General features: G+C 34.1%; 1 protein-coding gene across 2 annotated transcripts in view; it reads left to right on the plus strand.

Moving 5' to 3' along the window:
* Positions 1 to 20,336, plus strand: part of LOC128985661 (serine/threonine-protein kinase 10) — a 93,176-nt gene extending 72,840 nt beyond the window's left edge. Inside the window, exons 20-24 of one of the 2 annotated variants that reach the window (XM_054405435.1) lie at positions 2,088 to 2,201; positions 7,301 to 7,516; positions 8,242 to 8,377; positions 8,673 to 8,776; positions 17,520 to 20,336. In XM_054405435.1, the coding sequence (XP_054261410.1) occupies positions 2,088 to 2,201; positions 7,301 to 7,516; positions 8,242 to 8,377; positions 8,673 to 8,776; positions 17,520 to 17,693 (744 nt within the window). In that variant the 3' untranslated portion in view covers positions 17,694 to 20,336. Of the gene's footprint in view, positions 1 to 2,087; positions 2,202 to 7,300; positions 7,517 to 8,241; positions 8,378 to 8,672; positions 8,777 to 9,582; positions 12,544 to 17,519 lie in introns of those variants that run through there. The other variant, XM_054405426.1, reaches the window with a different exon arrangement.
* The last annotated feature ends 3,966 nt before the right edge of the window (positions 20,337 to 24,302 follow it).

Genomic DNA, 24,302 nt, shown 5'->3' on the forward strand with positions numbered 1-24,302 from the left:
TTTTCAGACCTAATGTAGCAAGCTAAATTCCTCTCTTGACGCCAACCAGTACGACACGTACTATAGCATTGTTAAATTATTTCTACGATAGGATCTGTTTTTGTCTTGTTTAAATTAGGAGCCCCAACCAAAGTCTCCGGTTGGGAACATTATAGGGTTAGCAAGTGGATCTAACGACGGATCTACAACGGTTTCGCTTTTAACATTAGTTTTTGAAAAAAGGAGCTAAGATTTATTTGGCCAGGTGGTGTCCTGTTTTCAGCTTTAAATAGCTGCATCATCTATACAGGGAGAACCTTTGGTAGCGAGGAAAGTCACTTCTTTTATGCCTTATTATGTACATAAGAATCTCACTTGACTCATCGAAGCTCTCGTCCCTACACATTTTTCTGTCACAGTTATAAAAGATTGGGCAAATGGGTTCCTGAAAGTGTGGTGTATTCCGCAGATGAGGTACTGTACACACGGTTCTCTCATTTATGGCATCAAAAAGTAAGAATTAAACTGTCTCGGCCAGTCTTTTTTTTTTTTCTTAAAATGTAAGCCACCACAATGTAAACATTTAACGTTAATTTGTCCGAGGTTGGATGTATCACCACGGTGGTACTGCCACTCTGTAACCTTCAAATGTTCGATTGCGAGATTGATGCAAGCGGCCACCTTCGAATTTCCTCCAGCTACTCACAGTTCTTCGTCTTTCTGGTGGCATTTAATTTTAAATTTGGATAAAATACAAAATTTAACCAAATAACAGAATTTTGTAAATTATTTTAAAATGGTAATATAACGGGTAGCTGCACTGCAAATAAAAACTAATATTTATTACCCGACAAATGTAATCATCCAACAATCAAAGAGTCTCAAAATATACAACCTTCAAACACATCCCTCAACCCTCCAAACCCGGCATCATTCAGAAGCTACACAACTAGGTCAGGACGAAATGCTAAGCTCAATCTTCCTGGACTTCCAGTCTCTGCGGGGAGCTGATGTGGCGTCAACTAGCCACAGCTGTGTTGCCTTTAGTCCATACTTTATTTTAATATTTATTATGTAACAGCTGTTGCTTGTTTTTGTTAAAATGTTCAGTTTTGACCAGTGATGGGCGGATCCAAGAAAATGTCGGTACCGGATCCGGATCCAGATACACACTGTCATAAGGGCGGGTTAAAAAAACGTAATTAACAGAATGCCAATTTAAATCATGCTGTTTAAAATTAAATTGGTAATGTTTAAAGGTTAATATATCTTATATATAGAGTAATCTCCAGTTGAACCCATAATCCCTCATTTTTTGCTACCAATTTATATTGTACAACAATTAATCTCTATTCTACTGCAGTACTTAGAATTCTACTACTACTCACATTAAACCTACCATATTTACTTTTGGGCTAGTGATTTATTTATTGTATTGTGGAATAATGTAGTCATTTATTTATTTTGTTTCTATGACGTAGCTCTATTTTGTAGAAATCAATTATGCAATCATAACAACAGAAATACTGCATCATTCCATTTTACGGTGACATAGTATTTATTTTACATATAAAAAAATTGAAGCTAATGCAATAATTAGTTAAATTAGAACCATTGAATATTGTATAATTTAAACATTAATCGAAGATGAAGCAGTTGGCAACTTGAAACAGTTGTTAGACTATCCCTGGTTGCCTTCAAAAATTGCAATGCAAACTATATGCACTGAGGTCGGCAAACAGTGTTCACAGTGTGCAGGCACTTTGGACGTCGTGCAACAGTCAAATATTTATTGGACGTCGTGCAACTGGCAGAGGCTTTGGACGTGGTGCAAATGATACTTTTTTACAATTAAATAGTGCGCTGTTTCACGACGTCCAATTTCATGACGTCCAAAGCTTGTATAAAGACTATATTTTTGGCAGTTAGTTACTGTACTTTTGGACGTCGTGCAACAGTCAAATAATTTATATTGGACTTGGTGCAACAACTCAAAAATTATGTTTTGGACGTCATGCAACACTCCCATTTAAAGGTGGTAGCTGACTGCTTTAGCTTGATATCGCCAATGGTAACTTGACTTATCTTTGAGTTATGTTTTGTCTCAGTTGATGAGGGCTCGAGAGTCAGCTCTTTGGGAGTTGGAAGAAAGACAAATTCATGAGAAGCAGCAGCTTGCCAAAAGACAACTGAAAGATGGATTCTTCTTACAGAGGCACCAGGTGTGTAAATGTGTTCCCCCCTCTCTCTATACACACACATGGACAGGGGTGCAGTTTATTATTACAACATAAATTAGACATACTTCTTTTAAGATTATTTTTCTTATGGATCAGCTGAAGAAAATTTAAAAGGCCAGTGTTGTTGATGTAGTGGGCATCTTATAAATCTTACCAATATTATAGGTTTAAAGAGAAAGGGTTTATTGCCTGAGAATAGGGGAGAGAAAGGATAGGATAAGCAGGCTTACCTTAAGAAATGTAGGCATTCCGTTTTGTTAGCTGTTTCAACTGCACAAGTTGGTTCTATGATATTAAATAGCATTCATTTACCAACAGGGTGCAGCACTATTATTATTTTTTTATTTATGACAACAGCTAATTTGAACCAACAAGCAACAAAAAGCTGTGATATACAATCCCTTATGAAAAAGTGTATATATGGCCATATAAAAATTTTTTTATCTGGTTATATTTGGTTTTGGACCAAATATAACCAGATATGATCATATATGGAATCCCCCATATATGGAAATTTTTAAATAAAAAATATATAAAAAAATAAAAAAATTACAATTAAACATATTTTCGCATTAAATAGTATAAACTATGCATTAAAACCATAATAAAAATGTTTAATTCGAAAATTTCAAAACAAAATTTTCAAGCAGTCGACTGGGATTCGAACCCGGGACTCCAGCGTGGGAGTCCACCCCTTTAACCACTACACCACAACCGCTTCATATCAGATGTCTTAACAAAACCCATTACGAATAAGAGAAGCTGTATTTGGTCTCGTAAAACAAGATTTTCTTAGACATTTTATGTTATTTGAAGAATGTTATTATTAATATAGCCTAACTACGTGACATTGATATTTGCGGCTGTTTGATAGCAAAGGTACAATTAATTAATTATTAATATAATATTCTGTTTATTTAGGCCTACTACACTTACAATTTTAAAATTATACGACAGTTTTAAGATTTTGTTGCGTTATGATAAAATTGTACAATAGATGTATGTACAGGATTTTGTCATCTGGGTTCAAATCTGGATACTTTATTACTTTACTACTAATTACTTTAAATGAGAAATGCCTACATTATCTGCCCCCCTACTGTACCACATTTCAACTGAATCAGTTCAGTAGTTTGTGCTTGCGAGAGCAACAAGAAAATACACAAACTCACAAACTTTAAGATTTATAATATTATATATATTATAAGAAGTGTTTGGGAGTCCAGTTACAAAATCCAAATGTGGCAACAATTCCTTATAATAATTCCAGTTATTGTCAAAAACTCATTTATACATGAGCATATATGGAAAATTATTATTCAGTATATGAGTAATTTAATTCCATACCTGGGAGTCATATATGGCCATATATAGACCATGATTCCATATATGGAGGATATTTATGGCCATATATGGGCAATAATTTCATATATAGAAAACATGTATGGCCATATATGGACAATCATTTCATATATAGAAAACATGTATGGCCATATATGGCCAATAATTCCATATATAGACTACATATATGACCATATATGGACACCACCATATATGGATACAACCACATCTGGCCATATCTGCTTCCATATATGGCAATAAATAACCATATATGGCTTTATAAAAACATATATGGAATTTTGATATGGCCATATATGGCCAGAAATTACTTTTTTATAGGGGATGAGACATTTACTTTTTTTTATTTAGGTGCAGTGGTAGATCATTATGGCTATGGTAGATGTGCTATATTATAGCAAACTGTAAATTAAAAGAACCAAATTTTCTTAAACCGTGTCCTCTCCCATTGCAAACACAAAGCCAAGTATAACTGCAATAAGCATTTTATACTTATACGCCAACCCCGTGAGAAGGACGGGTACTCTGCTAGTGTATAGAGGCTATAAAAAAAAATATATATTTATATAAATCTATTTTTTTAAGAGGTGTGCGGATAGTGAAATTTCATTTCGGATCGGATAGTTGAGGCTCGGTTCGGATCGGATCGGATATTGGGAGGTTCGGATTCGGATAGTTCGGCGCGGTTAAGCTGCATATGTATTTTTAACCTATAAAACAATGTAAAGCTGTGTAAATAAACTTAAATGACGATTTTGAACTATAGAATTTCAAATTAGGCAAGTCCACAGTTTTCTCTCTCTCTGGAAAATCACAATTCACAACATTTATTTTCAAAAGTTGGTTGCTTGAATTAAGTACACTAGCAGCCGAAATCTTCACACAACACCTTAGCTCAGCAGGACTGATGTCAAACGTTTGGGCTTGTTTACTTGAGGTTATGTTTTATCTTGTTTCCTGGTTCTCACAAGACAAGGAGTTCGATCTCAAGTTTATTTTCACAATGTATTTCCTAACGTTTTTGGAACGGATTATTGGCCTTAAGTGGCATTTTGCGCGTTTGCCAAGTTTAGAAAACATCACTAATGCACTAAGATGGGCTCTAGCTCACGATTTGATGTTGGGCAATTAAATTAGACTTTATAACTGTGTAAAAGGTGTGTATCCCTGAATTTATAAATTGCATTCTACACTTATTCATTGCCAAACATAATTCAGTAGAACCTTGATAAACTGAGAATTACACTAGCCTACATAACTTCATTACCCCAAGTAAAATACAAAGATAATTTTTATAATTGTATTTGAATCGTATAATCTTAGTTTGTTAAAAATGGATTGTATGTTCAACAATAATTGCAGTCCATTATTGTTAAGCAGTATGGTCCCAAATTATTGTTTTTGATTTTGAAACATCACAGTTCATTTGACAAAATTATAGTTGAAGCAGCCCAATGTCAAGTCACGCTTGTGCAATACTTTGTTTACAAGCTTTCTCCAGACCACGGGGGAGGGGAGGGTCTGATAAGCCGTCTATTGTTCACTCCCAAGAAGGTCCGACCCTCATTAGTGCCTCTCGGCTGCACTCAGTGGGGAACCCAATACCACAAATCAATCTTTAAAATGAATACAAATATTTGGTAATAATTGTTTTATTAATATTCACCTTTAAATTTCAATAAATTTGGTGTAAAATTTGACAAAAATCTGCCATTTTGACCGATTATTAATACAGTACCAAATACCAATAAAGTAGTACATTCATTGGTAATTAAATAAAAGGTAAAAATTAACCGATTTTCGTCAAGTTTTACGGGGGTAAAACACACAGCGGGGGAGCTGTGCGCTATGTCACAAAAGCTGATAACGACATGGGTGATTAGTAACCATGGCAACTTGTTGAATGCGTGATAAAGGGAAACCCAAGAAATAGAAGAACAAAGAGAAAGAATAACGACGTTGTTATCTTTATACCCTTTTTACAATTTCCGTTATTGTTATCTTTATGTAAGATTTTATGATTTTGTTTTATAGGTTTATAAAATAATTCTTTTTAACTACGGGAATATCAATTTATAATTTATCAACGTGCTTCTCTTCTGAAACAGCAATACCGGATGCATAATAAAGGTCAATGACCTAAAATATCACGATTGTGCAATATTGTATTTTGATGTTGAAATTTAAATCACAACAAAAGTTTGTATATATCCATGGTCCCTATAGTTTAATCATTTAATATGTACACAATCAATGCTAAGTAATCTTGGTAAGTTCTAACTTTATTTTTTTAATATTCAAAGTTTCTACACAGTAAGACAATCCAAAGTCAAACCGGGCAATGAATACCCAAAAAACAACGTATCTTGTCCTGTGATTGGAATACCACTCGCCGGCCAGTCCTTTAGGTTTAGGGAAGTAGTGCAAGTCTATATATAGCTTCAAGGTCTTACCCACCCCTTCCCCCTCCGGTCCTTCTTGACTCACTACCCGCGCTCCGTTCGAGGTCATTGCCCAACCCCTCCCACCCTTCTATTGTGTTGCCTTTCTATTGTTTCTATTCTGACTTTTTTTCGGGAAACATTAAATCTATTGTTTACGTAACATCACAGTAGTAGGCTAGATTTTTCTACTTTGAAACAGTACTGTAAAAAAAACTATTACGCAGCGCCCCTAGTATCAGGAGAGAGACAAGCACGAGTTGACTTTCATTTGACCATGGTAGTTCTTTTCTGCTTTATGTCTGTTCGTTCCAGACGAATCTAATCTTAAAGCAAAACAGCCGATAACGACTAAACTAGTTATTAGTATTGCATCATACGGCTTCTTTGCCGTTTGCTGTTAGGTCGTTGGAAAAGTATTGCTGTAATTTTGTCCTGGGAAACTAATGGTGGCTATGGAGATCTAGTTTTCTGTCCAAAACGTCAAAATATATTGTCTATCCGAAAAAGTCGGATATATAACGGATAGTGTCGGATATTGAATTTGGGCCCGGTTCGGATACGGATATCCGAACCGAACCGAATCCGACCCGATTTTTCAGATATCCGCACACCTCTAATTTTTTTGTCACTTAAGCAATTTTAAAGTTATTTTAACGTCATAAAACAATTTAATTATGAATACCCTGCCGCTGAAACCTAGCCTATATTCCTCACATCCAATGTCATTATGACTATGATCCGTGATCCCTGTAATATAATTAATATTAACTGGGGAATTTGTGAACATTTCCTGTAGTCGTGGGAGACAACACTAACTTTTGTGATTGCAGGAGACGACGATAATGTTGCTGCGCTCAGCCGCTCACAAGAGATGTTCAATATTTTATCGCGATAGGATAAGACGATAATGTCTACACGGCTGCAGGGGATGTTCAGGGTTATGCTGTGATAACGGATGGCAAAGATAATATTTGTGTAAATGCTGAAAGATTATCATTGTAGTACATCATGCTACAACTGTGGCAAAAGCATGAATTTATTGGCCGTGTGATATTTTACATTGTGATAGGAAAAGCTTGGCTCGGGTTTGATTTTCTGACTTTTTGTTTGAGCTTGTAGGCTAAAAACTAAAAAAAAGCCATCCGCACATCTTAAAAAAATTGTTTGCAGGTCCCTTGAATCCTATACTGCAGTATACAATGTTTAAAACATTATTGTTTCATATGTCAATAAAATATGAGGTAAAAATTATATTTTCAATATACAACAAATTTTCAGATGCTCATTCGACATGAGAAAGAACTTGAACAGATGAAGAGAATGAACCAACGAAAAGAAGAAGATTTACTCAAGCGTCAAGCCCTTGAAAAAAGAGCTTTACCAAAAAGAATCAGATCAGAAATGAAAGCTAGGGAGATGATGTTTAGAGAATCCATGAGGATAAGCATGGCATCCAACCCAGACCCTGAACAAGAGAGGAATAGACTTAAAAAGGTAAATAACTAACATTAACCTGTGCATTTCAGGTAACACCAAAACAGTGGATGGAAACTCAAAGGAATCTTTGTTTAATTGGTTAAACATGTTAAGAACCAGTTGTCACATGATTTGTGGCAAATGAAAAATACCTGCCCCTAGAAGGCCTAGTTGGAATTTATATATTAAAAAAGTTCCACGTAGTTGAAAGATAACAAAGGGTTTTTAAATAAGTATTCATTCCTTCTTCCCTCGTGTAATACAAATTTATAAAATTTTGAATTTATTAACGTTCCCAAAATCATACACAATAGAGGTGAGGAGCATTGTCCACAACCAATTTCATAATCTGAGAATTAAGGAGGCAAAGAACAGGACAAGCAGCCTTACCTTAAAAGTTGTAGGCATCCCACTTCACTTAAGTAACACAAAAGAAAACACAAAGGAAACACTGAATATTTCAAGGCCAATGGCCCCTTTCTCAACATTGAGAGTCACATTAGATTCTGGATGTCTTTCACTGGTTACGGAAGCCACTGGGACTCTCAATGTTGATAAAGGGGACAGTGGCCTTGAAATATTCAGTGTTTCTTTTGTGTTACTTTAGTGAAGTGGAATACCTACAATTTTTAAGGTAAGCCTGCTTATCCTGTCCTTTGTCTCCTTAATTCTCAATGGATAAGACCTTTCTAATCAAACCAATTTCACAATCTGTTGATTCAATTTTTTGTTTGTTGTTGCAGTTCCAGGAGAATGAGAAGAAGCGTTACCGTGCTGAGACACTGAGGTTTGAACTGAAACATCAGCACCAATTGGAGGAGCTGAGAGCAGCTGCTGATACTACCATCAGGGAGCTGGAGCAGCTTCAGAATGAGAAGAGTGAGTAGGACCACAGACAGTTACAACCACTTCAAATTATCAATTACAAATACTTGTTCAAATATATTCTCTGTTAAAATAATAATTACAGCTAAATAGCATATATTAGTTGCTCTCATCACATCAACCCTCAGAAAGATTTCAAACATTTATCACTAAAGGCTTCCTATTTAATTTTCAATTGCAAGTTAATCCCTAGTATAGTTATGCAACTAACTTGGGATTTTTAAAGAAATGTCAACAGTATATTCTAGAAGTTTTTCACCCAAATGTAATATTAAATTTGAAACAATAGGAAAGATGCTGATGGAGCATGAGACTCTTAAGCTGAAGGAGCAAGAGGAAATGTACTCCAGGGAGTTGAAGGAGTGGAAAGCTCAGCTCAAGCCTCGCAAACAGGTAAACATTGAACCTCTAGATTTAGTAATACTGTTCAAACATTTTATCACCAGGATGAACCACCTACAGGACGGGAGGGCCTTTAAGTTGCATTTGTGACGTCTGTGTAAAAATGGCCTCTCTGTATAATTAAACATTAAAATCATGATTTTATTTTTTGTACTTAAATATCTCCATAATGTATAAATATTTTTTTGAGATCTATAGTCAAGGTTTTTAATGTTTATAATTTAATTTCTGTTAAATTAGGAATGCGGGTGGTGAAAAACTTAAGGATTGGGATGGGACTGGGGCAAATTCATACCACAGAAACCCTCTTTTTAATACCATTTTAAATTTAACTCAATGTATGTTTAATGTTATTAGAAAATAGCATAACAGATTAGTTTTGATTGTGCTGTAATATTCAATGAACACCAGTTTACATTTTTGTAATATTTGACTCAAATCATTCTCAAAAATTTTACTTGCTCCCGAACACCCAAAACAATGTGAAAAGTCTTCAAATCAGCAAGCTGGTCATCATAAACATACTAATTCACCATACAATATAAACGTTAGATTAAATTAAAAGTAGTTGTAAATTCCTTATCTTCTAAGGTAAACTCCAATTAATTTTAAATGGTTTATTTAACTTTCTACTAAACTGATTATTGTACTTAGTTTTCAATTCGAGGTTGATGTCCAGCTGTATAGGTGTGTAAGATGCACCTATTCACAATTGCCCAGGGAAGCGGCATTAACTTTTTCCATTATAATAATTGTAGAAGGATGCATGACTAAGGATTCCTGGTTATTTGTTATAGTTCCTGGAGGATCAGTTCCACTATGAGTTGGCGACTTGTGGACAACGAAGACACTCAAAGAGTGTGTCCCTGCCCCCAACCCCTCGCTCCCTCACTCGCACTCGCTCTGCCACTCACTCACTACGCTCACATCCCGCTCACTCCTCCTCTTCCTACTCCTCACGCTTTAGCATACCTCGTCCCAGGGTCACAAGCACCCTCTTTGATCCACCCCAAGAATCATCCACTCCTTTCTAGCACTGGTTAACTTGGGATGTACTGTTTTGCTTTTATCATCAATAGGCTTCTTACTTTGAATGTCTGCTGCCAAAATGCAATGGCAACAGTTGGGTTGCTTCACATTAAATTTGGGAATTCAATCCCAAAATCATATCCCAGGACCCCTGTGGCAATTATGGATTAGAAAGTCCCAATCTTAGTATTTTAGGGTTATAAAATATATACTTTATGTTAAATGACTGGATTTAAAAGCTCAACTTCCTGGGGTCAACTTTAAAACCATCTCATTCCTGGTATTGAATTTCCTAGTTGCGCTAGGTAAACATTACAATACCCTGCAGATTCTTTACAGGTTAAAAGTAACAAAATTAACAATATGTTTAAGAACTTGTTTGACCTACTTAATCTTTTCTTATCCAAATATTCTTAAACAAGCCCATTAATCATCAGGTTTATATAATATGTTTCATGTTAAGAATCATGAAATATAGTCTTGGGTCGGTAGCTGATTTAACAGTCTCGTTTTGATTCAATTATTTTAAAAACTGTTTTCGGTTTTCATTTTTAAATCACTTGTTTAAATAAAATTATTTTCTTCAGGCCTACTCATGTAAAGGTAGAAACCATGTTTAAAATTGTAACTGTGATGCCTACTATATTTCAAAGCAAGATTAAGTTAGAAAAAATACCCTAACCTCATTTAGTTATGGTATCTTTAGGTACATTTCACAATAATTATTATTGTCGTATTTTAAAATTCAAGGTTATAACTCCAGGCTGTACAACAAAAATACTTTCAGCGGCAAAATTTAATCACCATAATTAAACTATTATTTCCATGATAAACTGAGTTTGGGATTTCATAATTACCCTAGTAATAAATAATGGAAGCCATAAAGGAATAGAAGTGAGTAACAATCAAAGTGATAAAACTTTTATGAACTTAGATTGCACAGTTCTTTGATATACTTGACTTGACCTTGAGTACCGGTACAAGAAAATGATTTTTGTCATGATATCATATTAGTGGGTTTGGGGATTGCTAATGGGTTTTTTATTGCATCATCACCCTATTATTAAGTTATGAAAGTCAACAAACATCTAAGTAACCTTTTATATGTCCTCCTAACAGGGCAAAATGATTGCACAATAGCCGATAAACTCGAACATTTTTTAGCAACCGACCCATCCCTATATCATGAACCCACAAAAATAACACATTATTTTCTATCATAATTGTTAAACATATTGGACCAATGATCAGCTAAATATGCTTAATGCTTGGGTTTGTAATTTGGGTCATTTGGTTCCCCTCTAGGGAACAATCAATTGTGATCTTCATTTTCAAGTTTTAGGGTTTGCATTATCTGTAGGCTACTTATTTATTTTAAGGTCTACATTTTTTGTTCAAATCGTTTTGTTTTAAAACTGAACTGTGATCCCACCAAGTTTTCTATGCACTTGTTGACATATGCCAAACGTAGAATAGGGTTTTTTAAACCTGTTATGATTAAAATGCAGCTGTAACAAAATCGTATAAGTACAATAACTTTACTATATACATCAGAAAGAGCAATTAAAATACTACTTTTCTTCGTAGTCGCCAAACAAATTGAGACACTTATCGTACTGGTGCAGAAGCTTTGAAATTCCTTCATCATAGAAGTCTGCCGCCTGCGATCTCAGCCACTCCAAGACGCACACCTTGAGCTCCTCGTTGTCGAAGCGCTGTGTTGCTAGCCAGGTCTTCATTCTTGGAAAAAGTGAAAATCGCTTGGTGCAAGGTCCAGACTATAGGGTGGATGAGGAAAACCTCCCATTTGAAAAAGTAAAGGAGTTCAAAACCTTGTCAAAAAGGAGTTATAACCGCACCAAAGTGCGGTTTGATCTGTGAGGTCGTCGGGCATTGTCATGCACAAACAAAATTTTCCAACGTCAATTCACTTTGGTGCTTGTTTTGAATGGCTCCCCTAAGGTTGTGCAAAGTTTCACAGTAATGCTCAGAGTTTATTGTTGCACCACATTAGAGAAAGTCAACAAGAAGCACACCTTCCCTGACCCAAAAAACCGTCGCCATAATCTTCCTTGCTGACAATGTTTGCAAACATTTTATTGGGTTTTTAGGGGACCTTTTGTGCCTCCACTCCATGGACTGTAATTTTGTTTCACAAAAGCTCCGTTATATTGAATCGGCGGTTTTCGCGAACCTTTTCATCAACTTTGGAGACCAGTACATCAGTTACAATGCTCGGGCGAGCGCTCTTCGCTTCATCGAGAACATCAGTTCGGCCATTTTTAAACTGAATGCACAATTTTAACAGAACTTTCATTCATTATATTTTTTCCGTTAACTTTACATTTGGGGATAAATTTCTATCTGTTTTAAGTTTTTGCCAACAAAAACCATATCACTGACCGCACCTCACAACTGGCGGGATTTTAAATCGCAACGCACATCTTCATTTGAAATTGCAAAAAAAACAGCCAGCGCAGAGATGTTCCAGTTGCCACGGCTGGACGCCGACTGAGTTGCCGAGTGCACATGAAATGAAATGAAATGAAATGAAATATTACTTTATTATCACAAAACATTTCACAGATCCAGCGTTAGCTGGTGAAACAGGTGATATTGTCAGAGATCTTAAACACTAAGTTACATAACAAAACTAAAATCCACATAGCTTAAACTAAAATATATTTACTTATCATTTAAATAATCGGAAATATTATAATAATTTTTCTGTAAAAGGTATCGTTTGAAATCATTTTTAAATTTTGAAATACTGTTAATTTCTTTAAAATTAGTGGGTAAACTGTTGTAAAGCCTTAATCCCATATAATAAGGAGATCTTTCATATAAACAAAGGCGATGTCTTGGATATTGAAAATTTTTTGAGCGTGTAAGATATGGATGACTGATTTGTTTATCATTGTACATTTGATAGTTAATTTTAAAATTCACCATCATTTTAAATATATAAAGTGAAGGCAAAGTTAATATCTCATATTTAGCAAATAAAGCTCTGCATGAGGTTCTTTTAGGCATAAATGATAAAATCCTTATAAATTTCTTCTGAATTTTGAAAACTGCTTTAGAATAAGAAGTTGCTCCCCATAATTCAATCCCGTATTGCAAGACAGAAAAGAACATTGCATAGTACACTGTGAGTTTAGTTTTTAAATCTATTACATTTCTCAAAACATACATTTGAAAGCAAGCCGTATTTAATTTACCAACTACCATTTTTATGTGTGTTTTCCATGTTAAATTCTTATCGATATCTAAACCCAAAAATTTTGCATTTTCAGTAAAGGATATAATATTATTATCATAAGATAATTCAACAGTGGAGTTTTGCCTATTCTGAATTGTTTGAAATAACATCACCTGTGTTTTAGAATTATTAAGTTTTAGCCCGTTGGCTGTAAACCAATTAGATAAATTAAGAATAGAAAGACTGATTTCTTGTTTAAGATTTTGCAAATTATTTGATTTAACTATTGCTGTTGTGTCATCAGCATATAAGATAAGGTTAGACGATACATTTCGAGGTAAGTCATTTATAAATATTAAAAATAGCAAGGGGCCTAGTATTGACCCTTGCGGAACCCCACATTTAGTGTTAAGCCACTGTGAAATACATTTTTTACCATTTTTTACGATTATTGTTCTTTGATGTCTGTTAGTCAAATATGAATGCATCCAAGACAAAGCCATATCAGAAAATTCATAATATTTAAGTTTACTCATTAATATATTGTAATTTACACAATCAAATGCCTTGGATAGATCACAGAACACCGCAGCTGTGCTCTGAGACCCATCCAAGCCATCAGAAACCTGATTTATGAAATCTGAGACAGCAGATATAGTGTTTTTCCCAGATCTAAAACCATATTGTTTATTGGTAAATAAATCATTATTTTCGAAATATGAATAGATTTGGTTGTAAGCAATTTTTTCAAAGATTTTAGACAAAGATGGGAGTATTGAAATAGGACGATAGTTATCAGGGTCCATTACTGAGCCTTTTTTGAAAAGTGGTTTCAGCTCAGCATTTTTTAATTGATAGGGAAAAATTCCTTCATCAAAACATTGATTGATTACTAGACACAGAGGCTCTGCAATATGGTTTATGACATTTTTAATTAATTCAATAGGAATTTCATCCCATCCAGAAGATTTTTTATTTTTTAAATTTCTAACGGTTTTTTTAATTTCTAAAATCGATACATGTCTGAACTGAAATTTCATTCTTATATTATTAGGCCTACTAGTATTATTAATCAAATTAGTTGCAGTGTGTAAGCAAGGCATACAATTTATATTTTTGTAAATGTTACAAAATTTATCATTGAGAAAATTTACCACATTTTGTCCATCTTTTAATTGCTTGTCTCCGACACACAAATCAGGGAAATCCAAATGATTGGAATTCAGGACTCCAAGTTCAGACTTCACATGCACCACAATGTACGAGATCGGCACACGCCTAGCGGCGTCAGAATCAAACGTTCCTTACTTTCTGTATAGCCCTCGTATTAATCATTAAACAAAAACATCAGTATTTAAAAAAATATTATATGGAAAACAAAATTGTGGTTGTGGCAGTCACTTTGTGTGGTCAATACCAATAACTCACATTTCCATTAAAAGTTTGCTAAAAATTATGATAATCTAAAAAAAAAATTAAAAACAGCTGTTTATTAATAAATATGGCATGGAACTTGAGGTTTTTGTCATTCTAATTTATGAATTGAAATACAGGGTGGAAAAAAGTTACGGGACAGTTAACCCATTGGGGAAGGAATTAATGCGCTGCCTGCAGCACCCTCTATCGGCAATTAATTTTACCGAATTTTTAGACTTTTACTCTAATTGCTATAGAAAGAAAACCTTAGGTAATAAACTAATAATTCTTTCACCATTTTGATAACAGTAAAACCGTCTACAGAAAAGTGGTAATTGGATAGTCAAAGTGTAAAACTTAAAAAAAACTAAAATTATAAAGATTATAAAAATAAAAATTTTTAAACAATTTTTTGAAAGTAAACTTGATTTACAAATTCCTAGATTAATCCAGACACCAAATAACACTACAATTATAAAGTTCAATTGATTCCCTAAGTAGAAAAATCCAAATTTGTGTACTTTTAATAAGGTAGACAAAAATTTGTTTGTTTACCATACCGCAGCTGTTTTTTGGTGATACAGTAGATTCCCTCTTATCCGGACACCGTTTAACCGGACATCGGTTTAACCGGATTGCAATCGGCAGAAATTACATCTCTTTAACCGGACAATTTTTATCAGCACATTGGTTTAACCGGACTAGATCGGCAGGAAGTGGGCGGTACTGAAACGACTGTTCTCGTGGGAAAGATTTGAGACCAGTGATCACGTGTCTAAATACAATGCTCTCATAAATTTATTTCAAATATCACAGTAAACAGTCTGTTTTAACAAGTTTTTGGGGACGTCGGTTTAACCGGAAAAACCGTTATCCGGATTGGCCTCGGTCCCGAGGAGTCCGGATAAGTGGGAGTCTACTGTATCTGGTTTCCATGGCAACACAAAATTGTTTGTTATTCGCTAAAATAAATGAGTAAATATGCAAATCAAGAAGCAAAATATTTATAAACATTATAAAAGTAAGAAGAAACAAAAAGGGGGAAAATAATAATAATTAAATAACTAGTGGCGCTGCGTAGCGGTGACACGAGCGGCACTTGTAATTCAGCGCAAATGGGTTAAATAGCTCAAAAAGTAACTCATCTTAACACATTATTCAGTGATGCGCTTCCTCTTCAGGGTGACGGCCTGCTAGGTTGATATGCACATCAAATTAAAGGCATTTGTTATTATAATGCAACGCTGAAAACCCAAACTCAAATGAACAACCGAGTAAAAAATGAAAGCTTTAAAGATGCATTGAATTTCCATGTACTGCAATACACTACCTCCTCAGGGGCCGGCTAGGGGGGCGCCCGCTAGAAGTAGAAATAAAATCATAAATCTATGCGTAGGTTGATATGCACATCAAATTAAAGATCTTTATCAGTAGAATACAATGCCGCAAAATTAAACTCAAAAGAACAACTAAGTAAAAAAATGGCAGCCATTCATAGATTCAAAATGGCCGATTCACATGCACATAACAACCTACGTTTACATAAAAAGATTTTCTTCTGACTCCTAGCGGGCCCATCACCCTGAGGGCATCACTCAATAATAATATATTAAAATTATTTTATTGCCCAGTAATTGTGTACCAAGTTTTGATACATTTAATATTTAACCGTCCCGGGACTTATTTTCCACCCTGTATATACCCCATTATAACTACTTAATTGGCATGTCAGCATAAGCACGTTCGACCGAACAAGTAGCAGCCTAAAGTTGTGTGTTTATTAATCAGCAATAATCTGTTTTAATTCAAATTCTTAAGCAAAATTACGTAAATCATTTGGAACTTTGGATAAAAAAGTTAGCAATAACATGGTATGCTGTGTTTACAACTACTGTGTTTGGTTATTTAAACTTATATAATCAATTGCTTTAGTTTACATTACATTTTGGGTTAGCTTAGCTTGCGTTACAGGTTAAATATTTAGACAAAATTAATTTTTCATATTTTTATTGTTATTTAATATGTAGTTGATTATAATTTATTTCTTATTGTGCCTAGTGTCTAGGGTATTATCTGAAATAATAGTAGTAGGAGAAAATATATTTTTTGTTCTTAGCTTGATACATAAAGCCTAATGTGATGCTTGTTCAGTCGGTTTTGTTATTTTGTGTACGCTTTCATTTAACATAAGCCGTGTGTTTGATATTAATAAGTCCTGTCAAAATGCCAATGTTTGTCTTTGTGTGTTTGCAACCAATTTGTCAATTACTTATTGCATGTTGTTCCTATACCTCAAGGATCTTTGAATTCAAACATGGTATGTGAAAGTTTATTTTTATGACATTCATTTCATATTGTTGAATTTTATTTTATTTTTATTACTATTTAAATTTTATTAATCATACAAAGGCTTCATAATTCATGCTGTGCTATTTAAATGCTGCAGGTTTGTTACTGATAAAATTGGTCTTTTTACTAATCTAATTTTTAAATCTAATCATTTTTACTTTACACATTTTGTTGCAAAAGGTGTTTTTTAATAAAGAAGCTGTTCAGTTAAGATAGACAAGTAAATAGTTTATTTTTGAAATTTTTAGACTAAATTTTTTTGAATGTATGGGTTAATCTTTTCTCTTCTTTGTTAGTTATGTCGGTTTTAGTAATTATTTAGTATTTATTATAGTAATTTTTAGTAGTATATTTTATCTAACACTTAACTAAGTTCTGGTAACAAAAATAATTAGTTTAATATACCCACAAAACCACGGTGGGTGTAAATAGTAATGTATATTCATTGGGGTATAATACAAGTTGCTGATCGGCCTGGGTGGACGGAATTCCCAGTCCAGTTTATTTATTTTTTTCAGATTGGCTTAACTTCTGCACAGTAGACTTATAAATCAAAACTAATTCTAATGCTCATTTAATTTTGTATTTTTATCTAGATTACACCATTGGCATTTTTTTCAAGAAAGTGATCCAAACCCCCTTAAGATTCAAGAATTGAAGGGTTCATTGATTTTGACACGGTCATTGGCCAAAAACCATAAATCTAGTTGAGTAAAGAGACTGATGTGTGTTGTTTAGAGGCTGGAGGAGCAGTTCCTACTACAGTTGGAGGAGCAAGAGGCGTTGTATGGGCCCCCGCAACTGCTACCCCCCGACCTGACAGACCTCCACCACCACCACCACCATCATCACCCCCATCAACACCACCGGGGCTCCACACGTAGCTCTCTGTCATCTGTGTCAGCTGACTAAACAACACAACTAACAGCAAACCTAAGGAGATTTAAAAACAATTTTATTTCATATTTGGATTTTTCTTACTTTTCAAAAAAGTATTCTATGTCCTTTTATGCCTACCCTAGTTTTATTACAACTTATTATGGATAAATTTTGATTTGTTTATATATTTAGTAAGATGAACTACATATTTTAAACATTGAAAGATAAAATAGCAAAAAGGCTGGTTTTTATTAACAATATTAACATTAAAAACTGAAGACGCTATGCTGTATTTGGATTAAAACTGTAATGAAAATTGCAATAATGATGATATGAAACATAGTAAAACTTTCATATAGAGACAGTGCAGCTACTCGGGACTATTTTTCTTAAAACATTTATACTCATTACAATTGTATGACATTGAATAAAAATATGTTGGCTCATGAGACACTGTCCATATTGTATTCAAAAACTGTATTGGACTTGTATAAATGCTCTTCTTGCGAAATATCCATTTTAAGGTAGCTATTCATTCTTTTTAATTTACCCAATTTAAAATCAACTAATTTGCAGCTGATTTGTAAGAAAATTATTTCAGCTCTATGAGAAAGTCCCATTTTATCTTACATAAACTGAAACCGAATGTTTTATTGTGAATTAAGCTGAAAACCATTTGAATTGTAATTAAATATATACAGTAGACTCCCTCTTATCCGGACACCTTTTAATCTGACATCGGTTTAACCGGACTACACTCGGGGAAAATTACATTGCTTTAACCGGAAAATTTTTATCAGCACATCCGTTTAACCGGACTAGATCGGCAGGAAGTGGGTGGTACTGAAACTACTGTTCTCTCGGGAAAGATTTGAGACCAGTGATCACGTGTCTAAATACAATGCTCTTCTAAATTTAAGTCAAATACTATATACAGTACGCATTTAAACCTTCTGTTTTACGATTTTTTGGGACGTCGGTTTTACCAGAAAACCCGTTATCCGGACTGGCCTCGGTCCCAAGGAGTCCGGATAAGAGGGAGTCTACTGTAAAACTAAAACAAAATTTGTTATCTCTTAAAACAATAATGACAAATATAGTCATCAACCGAGCCAAAGATGACTACACTTGTGCTAGGTGGTTGATATAAAAAAAAATTACAGATTTTATTTGGAGGGTTATAGTGTATTTTATTTCTATTAAAAGAACATTTCTGGAATTATTTATTTTATTTATGTATTAAAGGTGGTTATTTCTATAATATTATGACTTTTCCGTAGGACTTTTGGTTGTTAAAAATAAGATGACAGTAGTAATTTTTTGGAACAAATCTTTAAACAAATGCTAGTATATTGTAAGTCTAAGTATGCTATAATACTTTGATCATGCAGTAAGTACCCTCATTGAGCTGTTACATGTTATATATTGCCTTGTGCTCTATTAAAAAGCTGTATATACACCCATTTGGTATGATTTCGAACATAATATTTTTGTTTTGATTATTTTATTACTAATAGTTAATATTTGACTTTCTGTCTCACAGTGTTATTACTTAAAATGTTAAAAGACTGTTCATTTTAATATAGTTTTCTAGTCCTACGTAACATATGCAGCTAAGATTTTGACTTAATTATTTTACATTCTTCATTGTCATATTGTTCTTATTCCAGGTAGCTTAAACTTGTTGATATCTTTAACTTAACCAGTGTTCCAATAATTTGCATTATTGGGCTTGCACTTAAATTTCAAAATAGTTAGAAATAACCTTTCAACACTTTGAGGGTAACTCCAGCAGCATACTGTGAGTTATTAAATGACTGTTCTAGGTAAAATCATTGTTTTAGATTTACCAGACTGAATGGAGCAGAATGAATTTTCAGGTATAGTGACATTAATTTAAATTTGTTTCAGTATCTTTTGCCAATAAAAGAGATATCAACTTTTAAATAATGTTTTACTCACCTATAATGGATAAATTTGTGTGCTCATAAACAAATCTTTGTATTAAAATCCTAAGTGATTGTATTTAATAAAATATATATCCACCTTTTTTTTGTAATTGTTATGCCTACAAGCTAAATGTAATTTAAATGCAATATCGATCATTAATGATGTTTTAGTTTTTTCTTTATTTATATAAGCCTAAAATAATATATCACAATTTAAGGGGTCATTTATTTTAAATTTAAAAAAAAATCTTACTTTGACGAATTTGTAATTTAATTTAAGCTTTGTTTGGATTTCACATGTTATCAAGGAAGTGCCAAATGTGTTATTTAATTATTTTTTATAACTTACTACTTCTTATACAATTCCTTGTCTAGTAGAAAAGTTAAGGGTGATACATTGTAGTACAGATTTCTTATCTTAATATGTACAGTGTATTATAATAAAGTTCTCATGTATGTTGTACTAATAAACACCAGATGTCAAGATTGCGGTAGGAGTTGTATATTTATAAATATAATACATAATTACGATCAGCCTTGGTGCCTGTTTTAATAAATATTGTATAAACTAACAGAGTTGTTTAGAACCTTGCCATTATGTTTCTATCCTCCAGTTGTTGTGTATATTAAGAATGTTTAATTATATGTATTATATTGTATAAATCAATTAGTAATTTGTTGCATGTATGTATATAATAAAAATATACAGTATAGACGTGTTAACCTACTCCAGTTTTTATTTTCTGCCCCCCTTGTTGTCCAAGGTAATGGAAGGGAGAAGGACCACCACAGTTTGATTTATAATTATGTCATAAAAGAGGATAGACTCTCTCCTTATTTCTGCAACTTGCAGGGGCCGCGCCACAGGAATTTTTTTGGGGGGGGGGACTTATTTTGAGATTTTTGGGGGGGCTTTTTTTGCTAGCTGTCATAATGAATCGAATGTATAATTTTGTATAAGCAGCCCGAAAAAGTGTTTCTAAGTAGCTCACTATCACCACAAACAACATTTTGCCGTTCGTAATTAAGATAGCTTCTAAGAATGGTAATAACGGACCTTGCCAGACAATCCTTAACATACCAGTGTCGAATTTTACTTGCTACATATGTTTTGGTGGTTCTTTAACTCCACCATCGTCAGGATTTAAAAAAGATCCACTTCTGGAGGTGTCGTCAGAATACGACAAACATCTAATACAAAACACAAAACGATTACAGATAGGCCTGTCAATTCGTACATTGCCGTCGGCAGGACTGGAAGTAAGTAAAGTAAACTGAATCAGGTTCAGGTTATGACGGACCGTGGTCTCTGGATTGTCGTCTGCGTTTTCAACAGCTGATATTGGACTATTGTAGTGACTGAGAAGAGTATTGAAAATATAATGGGATTCATAATTAATTGAGTGTTTTCACTAAAAAATTCTGTGCTGTCAATAGTTTTATGTACATTTCAAACTCCTCAAAGTATTTAATAAATTTCCTTTTCTGCAGTAATGTAGAATGTCAAGACCATCCAGCATATAAATTGGTTATTATTGTCAATAATTTTGAAAAGAAATATATTCAACACTCCTCCGTCACTAGAATTAGTCCAATTTCAGCTATTGATAACACAAACACCAATCCAGAGACCACGTCTTTCCGTCATTACCTGATTCAGTTTACTTCCAGTCCTGCCCGCGGCAATATATACACGCGTGAATTAATAGGTTTATCTGTTATCGTTTCCTGTTTTATGTACAAACGGATTGTCTGACAAGATGCGTTTCTTCCATTATTAGTCATAAAAGGCAATCCTGGGGTTATCAAAATGAATTATAAGATTACTTCGTCACAAAAACCTTTTGTACTGGTGGCAATTATTAAGAGATATTGTGGGTATTTTGCCCGGCGATTTTTGTAGAAGGCAGCCTGGGAGTGGCGAGCAACAAGTCTGTCTTATTTTGTGACTCTGCCTATAATTGTGAAACATTTTTGCCAAAGTATTATTAATGCACTTAAAGCTGTTTGAATTCTTAAGCCCTGTAAAAATTAACGCCACCTAATATATTGTACAGTTCAGTACTGTGTTGGAGTAGAGTAATTCACCGAGTAGGCCTATATTGTTGTACGTTTTGAAGACGTCTATTGCAATACTGAGCACACATATTGGCTGACAATACAGATTCTGAATTGTAATTTGAAAAACTTCTAATTCGTCCATTAGTTAGATTTATATTGATGTATTGTTAAATGACGTTTCATATTACACATTTAATTTAGATTATCAGCAAGTTTGTTTTTCGTACCTCAAGTTTACTAAATACTTTAAATGCTTGTTTTATGAGGTAAAGGGAAAATTGTCAGATAAATTGGTGAGGGGAGGGTAGGTTTAAATAGACGGCAGCATAAATTGGGGGGGGACTACTCCTTTGGCTTGGGGGGGGGGGATTGCGCCTCTGGGTTTGGGGGGGATGGGCACCTCTGGCAACTTGGAATTTTCAAATTCAAGACTTTTGCTACTTTAAATACAATACTGGAATAATATTTACATCAAGTGTTTTAACTTTAAAGCTTTATTTTTTATTTTGAAGCTTCAGATTTTATTTTTACATTTTATTTTGTTATTTATTTTTTGCAAAATTATTTTAAATGGTGATAACAAATGAGCTTCTCAGTGGTAAAACCATCCTTCTTTTGGCTGTGCTGAGCTAAATTTGGTAGGTCTATTTGCTAAAGTTAGCAGCAGGTAATCTGTTATAAGCACTGGCCTGTGCAAATTTAAAACATAGAAAGGAGGTCTCTTTAAAAAACTGTCACTATACAGTACAAATTTTTGGCAACTAATGAGAGCAGAAGTAAATAGAAATGATATTCCTTGTTACCATAAAAGCAAATCAAAGTACACCCCTGAAACTGTTGCTGTAAGGCCTAGGGATACGTTTAAGGCATTATTATTAGATTGAGAAGTTGTGGGTGGCTACAGGGCTAAGGCCATGAAGATATTGACAGTCTGTTTATAGCATGTTGGAAAATGAGTTAACAGTTAAAGAATGCAAAATCTGATTCCATTCACTGTTTTCATTCTCTACAACCGTAAGATTAGTTTTTAAAGTAAAAACTCTTCATATCCTACAAAAAGTAACAAAGAAAATACTGCCACCAATCATGATTTGTTTTTACCTAAAGATAAAACAAATTGTCAACAACAAAAAACCAGTTAAAGTGGTAATAAACAAGGCCCCACTAGAAAAACTTGTTGTTGTTGTTGTAATAAAGCACAACGAATAAGTCAAAACTTATTTTTTTCAGACAGCCATGGAATTGAACAAAGAACTAATTAAATTTCAATGTTTCTTCTTTTGTTAACCAAACGCAAATTCAGTTATGTCGTTGAACGTGCGAGAGAGCCGATCAGTGGCTTCGGAAAGAATTATCTTTTGGTCATCGGAGGCACTAATGACATGGAATCCTATAACTCTGAACATCTTCTAAATAAATTTAAAAAATCTCATTGTGATATCTAATTGTTGGAATTCACACCATTTAAATCCTATAAGTTAGTAAAATCTTTACAACATGATTAATACTTTTCAACACACGTTTCTAAGAGCCTGAAGGACCGCCGGTCTTATATTAAAATCATTTTATGCCCATAATGGCAATGAAAATGGTTGAAGTATATTACAGCATTGTTTAAGAAAAAAGATTGTAAAATATCTCATTTTAAAGCTATTGAAACCGCGGATGTCTTCCAAGATCGCGGCAAAATCACGAAAATCTTCCGCGGCCGTGTAGACATCATCATTGACTCCCGAGGTCACGGAAACGTCTTCGTTGATAGCAATGAACATAGGCGGCCATATATATCTAGGCGAACAAGGTGGTGCCTGGGGCCCCGCACAACTGTATTTCAGGTAAAAAGGAGCCGGCTATTGATCTTCGCTTTTGGGCCCCGCAATCTCTAGGACCACCACTGGCAATGCAAACAACTGTAAATAGTAAGTATAAAATATTTAACAGCTGATTCAAATTACTGTATTAGCTGTTAACAAACTGACAACTTCCACCCACCAAGGAGGAGCGAGCTGGTCTAAGTGGTTAGAGCGCAGGACTTCGGTCCCTGATTAAAATCCTGTCATATCACCAATGGATTTTATCTAAGTGATAATGCTGCAACCCTTAGGTCTAGCCTGAAGTATTGTGAAAAAATCCTCCCACCAAGTTTATGGAGCATTTTACAGGTGGACAAAACATAATATATTTGCAATGAAATTAGGAGTTAGGAATTACTTAGTTGAATCATTTCTTCCATTTTTAAGTAATTTACTTAAGTTCAGTTTTGATATTTGCCTTTATGAGCAGAAAAACCAAGATGGCCGGCGGTCCTGCTGACTCTCAAGGCCAATCTATATATATAATACGCTAAGCCGATTTTTGTGAACAGAACTCCTCCCTCAATTTTGGACCGATTTAGATGATTACTGATCTGTAGTTTTGCAAAGTGTTTTTATTTTTTGAAATCTTTATTAGTTTGGGCAGGATCTTCCATCAAAGTTGGGTTTTCTCCCATAAGATTAATGGGGGAATCTAAATATTTAATTATTGAAAACTTATTCTCCACTAATTTGAGAGAATGGCTGGGCGTAGAAACTTGGTAGAGGTGTCCAAAGAAAGGTCTCGGTCTGTAGATGAGCCATGAAAAGAAAAACGA

Source organism: Macrosteles quadrilineatus, unplaced genomic scaffold, assembly GCF_028750875.1.
Source record: "Macrosteles quadrilineatus isolate MER2022 unplaced genomic scaffold, UCM_ALF_1.0 Scaffold_1__1_contigs__length_201487025, whole genome shotgun sequence".
NCBI classification, from domain to species: Eukaryota; Metazoa; Arthropoda; class Insecta; order Hemiptera; family Cicadellidae; genus Macrosteles; species Macrosteles quadrilineatus.